Source organism: Bombina bombina, chromosome 3 (genome assembly GCF_027579735.1).
Source record: "Bombina bombina isolate aBomBom1 chromosome 3, aBomBom1.pri, whole genome shotgun sequence".
Lineage (NCBI taxonomy): Eukaryota > Metazoa > Chordata > Amphibia > Anura > Bombinatoridae > Bombina > Bombina bombina.
The window spans coordinates 627,089,887-627,101,905 of record NC_069501.1 but is presented as its reverse complement, the minus strand read 5'-3'; the positions used below and the strand labels follow the sequence as shown (position 1 = coordinate 627,101,905).

Here is a 12,019-nt window from a genome sequence, read left to right as displayed (position 1 = left end):
ACCTTTGTACAATTAAATGAACGGTGTATAGTATCATACTTACCAGAGTCTGGCTTTTTGCTATAGGCTCCTCTGCCAGGCTTCTGTTGGAAAAAGTGCATTTTATAACAATGTCTTTTTTTATGTCTCAAAATAATTTTATACTTTTAATTTATTCTGAATCTTTCTCCTTTTAACGCCAACCTCTCTGTTCAGTGACAATATTGTAAATTGTCGGTGTTAGGTATCATTTTTTACCTTTTTGTTTGTTGAAGAACCAGAATCTGGGGGGGAAAAATCAAATTAGTTGAGTTTGAGTAATTTTTATGATCTGTCTAACTTACTAGTACAATCAATCCTTGCCCAGCCCTATTTAGCAGGAGTTTGCATTTTATTCTCACCTTGCTTTCCACAGCACGGCACTCGGCCCAGGCATTCCTTGTGAGCAGGGACCTTACATCGACAGCAGCGGTAGCCCTGAAAAAACAGGCCCCTAAGCACCAAAAAATGATTGTTAGTTTAGCACCACAACAATGAATCTTGTCTCTCCATAACACTGTAACACATCATTTTCTCACCTTAGTAGCATTTGGCAAGCTCTGCATGTGGCAGTCTCTTCAAATGAATACATGTGAAAATCGTGTCCATTTGCAAGGGCATCTTCTGGATAAATATTAGATCTGCAAAGAAAGAATTAACTTTGTATAACACACAATAAAGACAGTGCATCTTCCAGTATAACACATCCAATATATACTGTATGACACATGCAGTTTATTAAACTCCAGACAGACAAGGTTCCTAGCCAGTTACTTGCCCGCCCAGCATCGTAATGAGAGGGCAGCATCTACTGGACACCTTTACCATTGCATTCGCAATTGCGTGTTCAGCCACACCCCCTGCTCTTGCACAACCAATTACATGAAAGCAGGACTTGTTTATCATCCCAACCAAATCTGACCAGTACAATTTTACTCTTCCACCCTTCCGCAGCTTTGTATCTAAATTTATGCTGACCTGATAAATTTCATTCTTTACGGGCATTGAGAGTCCACAACATCATTCCAATTATTATTGGGATATTCAACTCCTGGCCAGCAGGAGGAGGCAAAGAGCACCCCAGCAAAGCTGTTAAGTGTAACTTCCCTTACCCATAATCCTCAGTCATTCAGCCAAAGGAAAAAGGAGAAAGAAGAAACACAATGGTATAGAGGTGCCTGAGGTTTACTAAAAAAAACTGCCGAATTATAATTAAAAAAAGAGGGCAGGGTCGTGGACTCTCCATGCCCGGAAAGAAAGAAATTTATCAGGTAAGCATAAGTTTTGTTTTCTTTCCTATTCATGGAGAGTCCACAACATCATTCCAATTACTAGTGGGAGCCAATACCCAAGCTAGAGGACACGGAGTGAAAAGGGAGGGAGAATAAGACAGGAGGATTAAAACAGAAGGAACCACCGCTTGAAGAACCTTTCTCTCAAAAGAGGCCTGTCGAGGTAAAAGTATCAAATTTGTAGAATTAGGAAAAAGTATGCAAAGAGGACCATTTTGCCGCCTTGCAAATCCAAATTATGCAAAAAATGTTCCTTATGAGAAGCAGGAGTAGGACAAAAAGAAGGAACAACAATTTCCTGATTAATGTTTCGATCTGACACCACCTTAGGGAGAAACCCCAATTTAGTATGAAGGACCGCCTTATATGCATGAAAAATAAGGTACGGGGAATCACACTGCAGAGCCAAAAGCTCAGAAATATCAAGAAGGAACAAAATCTTCCAAGATAACAATTTTATATCAACAACATGTAAAGGCTCAAATGGAGCCTGCTGCAAAACTCTAAAAACTAGGTTAAGGTATCAAGGAGGAGCAACAGGTTAAAACACAGGCCTGATTCTGACTAGGGCCTGAACAAAAGCATGAACGTCCAGTAAATCTGCCAGATGCTTGTGCAAAAGAATAGACAGTACAGAAATCTGACCCTTCAAAGTACTGACTGACAAATTTTCTCCAGGCCATCCAGAAGAAGAGATAAAAATTCGGGGAATCCAGGAAAAACGTTTAGATTTGCACCAAAAAATGAATTTACGCCATACCTTATGGTAATCTTGTAACAGGTTTACGAGCCTGAAGCATAGTATCAAAGACCACCTAGGAAAAACCACATCTAGACAGGACCAAGCGTTCAATCTCCAAGCAGTCAGCTTTAGAGAATCTAGGTTTGGCTGTAGGAATGGACCCTGAATTAGAAGGTCCTTCTTCAGAGGTAACCTCCAAGGTGGAAGAGATCCGCGAACCAGATCCTTTGATGCCAGGCAGGAGCTCTCCTGGTTGATACGAGCAATGACTCGTGGAAATAGAGCAAACGGAGAAAGCAGGTATGCTAGACCGAAAATCCAAGGGGTCGCCAGAGCATCTATTAGAGCGGCCTAAGGATCTCTTGACCTGGATCCGTATTTAGGAAGCTAAGCGTTTTGATGAGACGTCATCAGATCCAACTCGGGAACCCCCCACATGAGGGTTATCCTTGAGAATATTTCCGGATGGAAAGCCCACTCCCGGGGAACAAAAGTCTGTCTGCTCAGAAAATCCGCCTCCCAGATGTCCACTCCTGGAAAGTGGATGGAAATAGGAGACAATCATGAGCTTACGCCCACTGCAGAAAGCGAGTCACCTCCTTTATGGCCAAGGAACTCCGAGTCCCTCCCTGGTGGATGATGTAAGCCACTGAGGTGATTTTGTCCGACTTGAAACTGATAAACCGGACTAAAAATAATTGAGGCCAAGCTGTAAAGGCATTGAAGATTGCTTTGAACTCTAAGATGTTAATGGGAAGAGAAGTCTCCTCCCGAGTCCACAGGCCCTAAGCCCAACGAGAAGTAAAGCGTGCAATTCCCTGGGTTCAGACCACCGCCAAAAGGGCCCCCATAACCTTTGAGAATATTCTGTTAGCCGTAGCAAGACCACACGGAAGTGCAACAAACCAGAAATGTTTGTCCAAAAAGGCAAACCTCAGAAACTGACGATGATACCTGTGAATGGAAACAATAAAATACACATCCTTCAGGTCTATGGTCATCATGAACTGACCTTCCTGAACAATGGAAGAATGGAAAATATAGTTTCCTTTTTGAAGGACGGGACTCTGAGGTATTTGATGAGACATAAAATTTCCCCACAAATAGATCCTTGATCCTGTTCTTCTATGAGAACTGGAATATCACTCCCAGAGAAGATAGGTCCTTTATGACGTTTACGAAGGCCTCTCTCTTCATCGGATTCTCAGATCACCTAACAAGATAAATCTGTCCCAGGAAGAACAAAACTTCAATCCTATCCTGTATCCCATGGATACTAGGTTCCAAAGCCCCAGGGTCTAGGACATCGTGGATCCAAGCCTATCGACAGAGCATAGAAGCCCCATTAAGCTGACTAGACTTAGAGGAAGGATTCTTGGATTGAAACTCTTTAATCCAAGGTAGACAGAATCTTCAACAAATCCTGGATTGCTCTGGTTTGAAGAGAGACTTTTGTCTCTACAAAAAGACAAAAATTAAAATTCTGTCGACCTCTTAGGGCTACCTATCTCATTTTGAAGACTGAAAGAATCCTTTCCCAGGAAAAAAATTTGGCCAGACCAGGTCCAACTAAAGTCCTGCCCAAAAAGGACAAGGACAGAAGAATGGATTAGGATGTAACATCTGCCAACCAAGATCTTAGTCACAGAGCTCTGCTAAACTAAAAATGGCAAGGCTAGAATTCTGGCTAAAATTTCTATTATAGAGAGGAAAGTAGGAACTCACAATCATATATTTAACAGGAAATGCTAATGATACATGAAAACATACATAATAATCAAGTTCCCGAACATAAAAAAATATTAAAGTATATATTGAATATATATTATAAGGACAATTAAAATTCCTTCATTTTTAAGGAGTTTATATATATAGTTTATTCATAGAACATACTATAAGATAAAACAAACAACTTGCAGGCACGTAGATCGCCAAGTACTCTACCTGCCATCTGAGATATGAACTCACAACCGTGCGCTACCAAGTCAGACATGCTAACCGCTGGTACATCAGAAGGAGTTCCACAGTGTGAAAATCTCCTAAAATAAAGGAGATTAACAGCACAGTACACACAGAAAGAATTGAAAATGTAACTGAGTATTTACATTGACTTGCTACCAGATGGAGGTAAATATCATTAAAGTTCAGGAGAATGGTATCTTTCCTCACACAATTCCTTTAATCCTAAGGTAGAAAGACTCCCTTTCCACCTGATACGTCAGTTTCAGCCAAATCGGGACCAAATAACATTTTGTCCTTATAGGGCAAAAACAGAAGATTGGATTTGATGTAACATCCGCAGACCAAGACATTAGCCACAGAGCTCTGTGAGCTAGAACTGCAAGACTAGAAAAATCTCTTGCATGTTGGTCACAGATAAAATAATTCTTCAGCTTTAGAGCCTTGCTCCTATTCTGGATCTCCTTTATAGTATTCTCCTCCGAAATCAGAGCAGGCAAGGAGACACTCCATTCCCATCCAAAGGATCCTTAAAGAGGAAAATATTCTTCAAGGGAATTTGATTCCTGACTAAGGTGGACATAGTGCTGAATATCAGAGACTGAAGCACAAGGAAATGAAAGAAGCACCTTATATGTATGAATAAAAGTAATTCAACAGTGCGTCAATCACATTACTATAAAAAAGGATTGAAGAAGGGCTTCAAATATAAAAAGTATATAAAGATAGCACCTAAAAAGATAAAAGGAGCTAAACTAGAATTGAATTGTCACCAAATGGTGCCAAATACAATAAAAACACAGTAAGAATCAGGAGAAAATACATTCTAAAAATAAAACTGCATGGACCTACTTTCCACCTGAAACTTTAAAAAAGAGTAACTGAGCTCTTATTTCCTAAAGCACATGATTAGCATTTAGATGCCAAAGGATGGTGAAAAAAATAAATCAGAATATAAATCCTGAAAAATAAACTGCAGAGATACAAGTTTATTATAAAAAACAGCTAACAGGATAATAAATGCTTAAAAGAAAAACAGGCAGGGACAAAAGTTTATTACGAACAACTCAGCCCTTAAATTCCTTAGGAACATTAAATAGCAGTTAACTGCCACCAGATGGCAGGCAAATACCAGAAACAAAGAATGTATTAAAAAATACGTCCAGAAGTGTTCTGATGAAGAAACGTCCCAAATTAGTATTTGCTAGTATTAATAAGAGTCCCCTTCTAAAAAATACACCTGCACCTGAACTTTAGGTGGTTAGGCTGAAGTGAGAGAAAAGAAACTCAGTTAAAACACACACTCAGATCGCACTACTCGATGCGATCAGATCCAAAATGGCGTCACACCAATACGCCATCAGCGGATCCTGAGGGGAGCAGAAAAAAATTATAATAAATAAAAGCTCAACCCAAAACGGTTTAAAAGCTACTGAGCGCCCCAGCACAATGACAAGCTGCCGAAAAGTATCCACCAACAAAGGCGTTCACCTCCGGAGCAGGATGAGAATCGAATACCCATCACAATGAGGAGAAAGTCTGACAGGCAAAACAGCCTGAGGACATGCAATAGGCACCAACAGTCATAGCCTATACAGCAAATATCAGTTTACTAACTGTGCCATAAAACTAACCAAACCCTCTAAGCAAAGGAGGGAATTAGGAAGTACATACCCCCTTAGACTCATTAAACATCCGTTAAAACGGACCGTGAAGGGAAAAGAATGGGAATAATAGCTGACCACAAAAGCCATATCCCACACCCATAAAGCCTGGGCTTAGCTAAAAAATTTCCCGGCAATGAAAGCAGCAAAATCCTTTAATATGCATAAAGCCAAATAGCTGCTCAGCGGCAAATATCCCACAATGGATATATAAAATAAGAATAATTACCTTCTGATGGTAGTAGGTATCAGGTCCCACTATGTCCCTGACTTCCCAATCCTTCTGATATCTAAGAAATATAAATGAAAGGACTTACTCTCAGGAAACTTTTGTTGTGTAGCAGACACAGCAGCTTCAGGTCTGATAGCCTCACTTGACCGCCAACAGGGACCTGTAGACAGAGAAAGAGCAGAGTAACCAACCCTGGCTTTCTATCAAAGGGGTAGCAATAATGTTAGAAATAAAGCAAAGACAACCTCACCGCTTTCTAACTGCTAATAGCCACTATTACTCTTACTAAAGAGATTGACATGTACACAGCATAGCCCCAAATCCTTGCTTGCAGAGAAAAGTACCCATTAAAGGATTAAATATCTTCAGACACCATCTTCGCACATCCTTAATTGACAAACACAAAGAGAATGACTGGGGATTATAGGTAAGGGAAGTTACACTTAAAGGGACGCTAAAGTCAAAATTAAATTTTATGATTCAGATACAGCATGCAATTTTAAACAACTTTCCAATTTACTTCCATTAACAAAACGTGCACAGTATTTTTATATTTATACTTTTTGAGTCACCAACTCCTACTGAGCATATGCAAGAATTCACAGCATATACGTATATGCATTTGTGATTGGCTGATGGCTGTCACATGATACAGGAGGAGTGGAAATAAACATAACATTACAATTTATTTAACAAAAATCTACTACTCATTTGAAGTTCAGACTAAGTGCTATTGCATGGTCTTCTTATCATGCATTTGTTGATTATGCAAATCTACAGTGTTAACTGTTCCTTTAACAGCTTGCTGGGGTGCTCTTTGCCTCCTCCTGCTGGCCAGGAGTTGAACATCCCACTAGTAACTGGAATGATGTTGTGGACTCTCCATGCCATAGGGAAGAAACATACATTTGATATTTAAATGTGTCTTAAAATAACATGCACTACTACTACTGAGTAATTCAATTTTGACTTTTGTGGTACTTCATGTCACATAACCAGATATGGAAACGAATGCACCTTATGAAAAAAAATTCAAAATTGGCAGTTTTGGAAAAACCTGATAAATTAGTTTTTTTCTGCAAGACATCACATGGGAAATTACCCTCCTGATTAATAGGAGGAGGCAAAAGACACCCCAACATACAAGAGCTTTAAATCTCTTCTTCTTACCCAGAATCCTCAATCATACATATAGTAGATAGAGAAAAGCAGGAAAGACAAAGTAAGGCAAATGAAGTGCAAAACAAGTGCTGCCACCAACTGTACAAAAGAAAGGGCGGGGGCTCGTGGACTCTCACTATTATGAAAGAAATACATTTTTCAATTAAGCATAAATTTTGTTTTCTTCCATCAGTGTGGTGACAGTTCATGAGACATCAAATTACATTCACAAAGTCTGAAATCCTTTAGGGCTTCCACATAGAATTTTAGAGCTCTCACAATATCCAAGTCGCTCTAGAATTCTTAGGTGGGGACATAATAAAGTAACCACAATTTCCTGTGTGGTAGTATCTTTAAGTTCCACAATAGGAAGAAAAGAATAACTAGTGTGAAGAACAGTCTTGTCCTGATGAAAAATGATGCAAGATAAACCAGCAAGTTTTGAAACTCTTCTGACCTAAGAAATGGATAGGAGAAAAAGAACCTTCCAGGATAAAAGTTGAAGGTCTGGACCATGCATATGTTCAAAAGGAGGGGCTCAACCCCAGATTAAAATTCTATGGATGAGAAACTGAATAATTAACTGATCTAATTCTAAGCAGATCCTGAACAATGGTCTAAATAATAGGAATGTTGACAATACTCTTATGTAATAAGACCAATTGAGCCAACATCTGACCCTTAAGAGAACTAGCTGACAAACATTTTTCCAAATTATCCTGCAGGAACTCGAGAACTCTAGTAACTCTAAAAGAATTCCAGTGGTATCCCTTGCAAGGACACTAGTATTACAAGTTTTCCAAACCTTTAAAAAATATTCCTGGTGACAGATTTTATAGCCAGAATCAAGGCTTCAATAACCTTATAAGAAAAATCTCTCTGGGACAGTATTATGCATTAAATTGACAGGTTGCCAAACTCACACCTAGATTACGAGTTTTGCGTTAACAGGGGTGCGGTGCTAACGAGCACTTTATGCTCACCTCTCACTTGCAGACAACGCTGGTATTACGTGTCTTTACAAATCCGGCGTCAGCCGCAGAAAAGTGAGTGGAGAGCAAAATTTAGCTCCACATCTCACCTCAATACCAGCGCTGCTTACGGTAGCGGTGAGCTGAGTAAAAGTGCTCGTGCACGATTTCCCCATAGGAATCAATGGGGGAGAGCAGGCTGAAAAAAAACCTAACACCTGCAAAAAAGCAGCGTAAAGCTCCTAACGCAGCCCATTGATTCCTAAGGGGAAATAAAAGTTATGTCTACACCTAACACCCTAACATGAACCCCGAGTCTAAACACCCCTAATCTGCCGCCCCCGACATTGCCGACACCTACATTATATTAGTAACCCCTAATCTGCCGCTTCGGACACCTCCACCTACATTATATGTATTAACCACTAATCTGCTGCCCCCAACATTGCCGAACACTACATTTTATTTATTAACCCCTACTCTGCCGCCCCCAATGTCGCCACCACCTAACTACACTTATTAACCCCTAATCTGCTGTCCCCAACGTCACTGCCACTATATTAACCCCTTAATGACCACAGCACTTTTCCATTTTCTGTCCGTTTGGGACCAAGGCTATTTTTAAATTTTTGCGGTGTTTGTGTTTAGCTGTAATTTTCATCTTACTCATTTACTGTACCCACACATATTATATACCGTTTTTCTCGCCATTAAATGGACTTTCTAAAGATACCATTATTTTCATCATATCTTATAATTTACTATAAAAAAAATTATAAAATATGAGGAAAAAATTGAAAAAAACACACTTTTTCTAACTTTGACCCCCAAAATCTGTTACACATCTACAACCACCAAAAAACACCCATGCTAAATAGTTTCTAAATTTTGTACTGAGTTTAGAAATACCCAATGTTTACATCATCTTTGCTTTTTTTGTAAGTTATAGGGCCATAAATACAAGTAGCACTTTGCTATTTCCAAACCATTATTTTTCAAAATTAGCGCTAGTTACATTAGAACACTAATATCTTTCAGGAATCTCTGAATATCCATTGACATGTATATAATTTTTTTTAGTAGACATCCCAAAGTATTGATCTAGGCCCATTTTGGTATATTTCATGCCACCATTTTACCGCCAAATGCGATTAAATACAAAAAATCGTTCACTTTTTTACAAATTTTTTCACAAACTTTTGGTTTCTCACTGAAATTATTTACAAACAGCTTGTGCAATTATGGCTTAAATGGTTGTAAATTCTTCTCTGGGATCCCCTTTGTTCAGAAATAGCAGACATATATGGCTTTGGCGTTGCTTTTTAGTAATTAGAAGGCTGCTAAATGCCACTGCGCACTACACGTGTATTATGCCCAGCAGTGAAGGGGTTAATTATGGAGCATGTAGGGAGCTTCTAGGGTTAATTTTAGCTTTAGTGTAGTGTAGTAGACAACCCCAAGTATTGATCTAGGCCCATTTTGGTATATTTCATGCCACCATTTCACCGCCAAATGCGATCAAATTAAAAAAAACGTTAAATTTTTCACAATTTTAGGTTTCTCACTGAAATCATTTACAAACAGCTTGTGCAATTATGGCACAAATGGTTGTAAATGCTTCTCTGGGATCCCCTTTGTTCAGAAATAGCAGACATATATGGCTTTGGCGTTGCTTTTTGGTAATTAGAAGGCCGCCAAATGCTGCTGCATTTCACACGTGTATTATGGCTAGCAGTGAAGGGGTTAATTATGTAGCTTGTAGGGAGCTTGCAGGGTTAATTTTAGCTTTAGTGTAGAGCCCCTGATCCCTCCCAAACAGCTCTCTTCCCTCCCCCACCCCCCAATTGTCCCCGCCATCTTAAGTTCTGGCAGAAAAGAGCTGATTACTTTGGGGCAATGCCCCACAAAAGGCCCTTTTAAGGGCTATTTGTAATTTAGTATAGGGTAGGGCTTTTTATTATTTTGGGGGGCTTTTTTATTTTATTAGGGGGATTAGATTAGGTGTAATTATTTTATTATTTTCTGTAATTTAGTGTGGGGGGGGGGTTTCCGTACTTTAGATAATTTTATTTAATTGTAGTTAATTTAGGGAATTAATTTAATTATAGTGTAGTGTTAGGTGTTATTGTAACTTAGGTTAGGTTTTATTTTACAGGTAAATTTGTCTTTATTTTAACTAGGTAACTATTAAATAGTTAATAACTATTCAATAACTATTCTACCTAGTTAAAATAAATACAAAGTTGCCTGTAAAATAAAAATAAATCCTAAGCTAGCTACAATGTAACTATTAGTTATATTGTAGCTATCTTAGGGTTTATTCTATAGGTAAGTTTTTAGTTTTAAATAGGAATAATTTAGTTAATTGTAGTAATTTTATTTAGATTTATTTAAATTATATTTAAGTTAGGGGGGTTAGGGTTAGACTTAGGTTTAGGGGTTAAGAACTTTAATATAGTGGCGGCGATGTTGGGTGCGGGAGATTAGGGGTTAATAAATCTAGGTAGGTGGCGGCGATGTTAGGGACGGCAGATTAGGGGTTAATAAAATTTAACTAATGTTTGCGAGGCGGGAGTGCGGCGGTTTAGGGGTTAATATATTTATTATAGTGGCGGCGATGTCCGGTTCGGCAGATTAGGGGTTAAAATATTTATTATAGTGTTTGCGATCTGGGGGGGCCTTGGTTTAGGGGTTAATAGGTAGTTTATGGGTGTTAGTGTACTTTTTAGCACTTTAGTTAAGAGTTTTATGCTACGGCGTTAGACCATAAAACTCTTAACTACTGACTTTTAAATGCGGTATCAGTCTTGACAGGAGAGGGTCTACCGCTCACTTTTTGGAAGACTCGTAATACCGGCGCTATGCAAGTCCCATTGAAAAAATAGGATACGCAATTGACGTAAGTGGATTTGCAGTATTTTCGAGTCTGGCCAAAAAAGTGAGCGGTACACCTGTACCTGCAAGACTCGTAATACCAGCGGGCGTTAAAAAGCAGCGTTGGGACCTCTCAACGCTGCTTTTTAAGGCTAACGCAAGACTCGTAATCTAGCTGTCAGAGTTTGAGATCCTGACGGAAGAAAGGCCCTTGAAAAAGAAAATCTTTTCTGAGAGGAAGTCTTCAATCTAGGCACAAGGACATTTGAATTAGATACACAAACCCTGCAAGGCCACACTGGAGCAATAACCTCCCTCTAGAACTGCTACTGCTTGAAGGCTCTGGACTAGAGAGGCATGGTGCAGTCATCATGTGCATGGGGTATTTTAGGTTATTATGGAGAACAAAATGGGTTTACTCAGGAGCTCTAGGTTTCTGTTGACATGTTTGAAAGTAAAAATGCATGTTTGAAACAGTTTGGGAGATAGGATATGCTGCATATATTGCCTTACAGTATTTGTCCCTAGTAAGACATACATGGCATGCATGCATATAGTAATATTAGTTTATTATATAACTATGTATGCATGCTTACTACTAGGGACAAATGCAGTATACTGTAAGGCTGGATAATTTACAAGGATGGCTCATGCCTGGCTGGAATGTACAACAAAGGGCTGAAAATTATAGTGTATTTATTTCTGCTGTTTATTTGGGCTTTATTTGTCATTTGGTTGTAGTCATGCTGCATATATTGCCTAATATACTAGTCTCTAGTAAGATATACATGACAAGCATGCATATAGTAATATTATTATATTATTATGCATGCATGCTATGTAGAGTCGTAGTAGGCACAAATACTGTAAGGCTGGAGTCTGAATTACAAGAATGCCTTGCTGGAATATACAAAAGGCTGAAAATGAATGATGGTGTTGTTCTGGTATTTGATTGGGCTTTATTTGTCATTTGGCTGTAGAAGCTAACATAACATTTAAATTTGTATAATTTGGAAATGGTTTATTAAGGTTATATAATCATGTATTGCAACACATTCTTTTCACACTGGAGCAATCACAATGATGGAATCCGGAACACTTCAGTA

General features: G+C 38.9%; 1 protein-coding gene across 1 annotated transcript in view; it reads right to left on the bottom strand.

Annotated features, from left to right (window-relative positions):
* The window catches only part of VAV1 (vav guanine nucleotide exchange factor 1), a 214,518-nt gene that overhangs the window by 77,788 nt on the left and 124,711 nt on the right, over window positions 1–12,019 (bottom strand). Inside the window, exons 16-19 of the mRNA XM_053707291.1 lie at window positions 558–659; window positions 381–472; window positions 238–263; window positions 44–83 (exon numbers count right to left, since the gene is read on the bottom strand). Of these exons, the coding sequence (XP_053563266.1) occupies window positions 44–83; window positions 238–263; window positions 381–472; window positions 558–659 (260 nt within the window). The remainder of the gene's footprint in view (window positions 1–43; window positions 84–237; window positions 264–380; window positions 473–557; window positions 660–12,019) is intronic.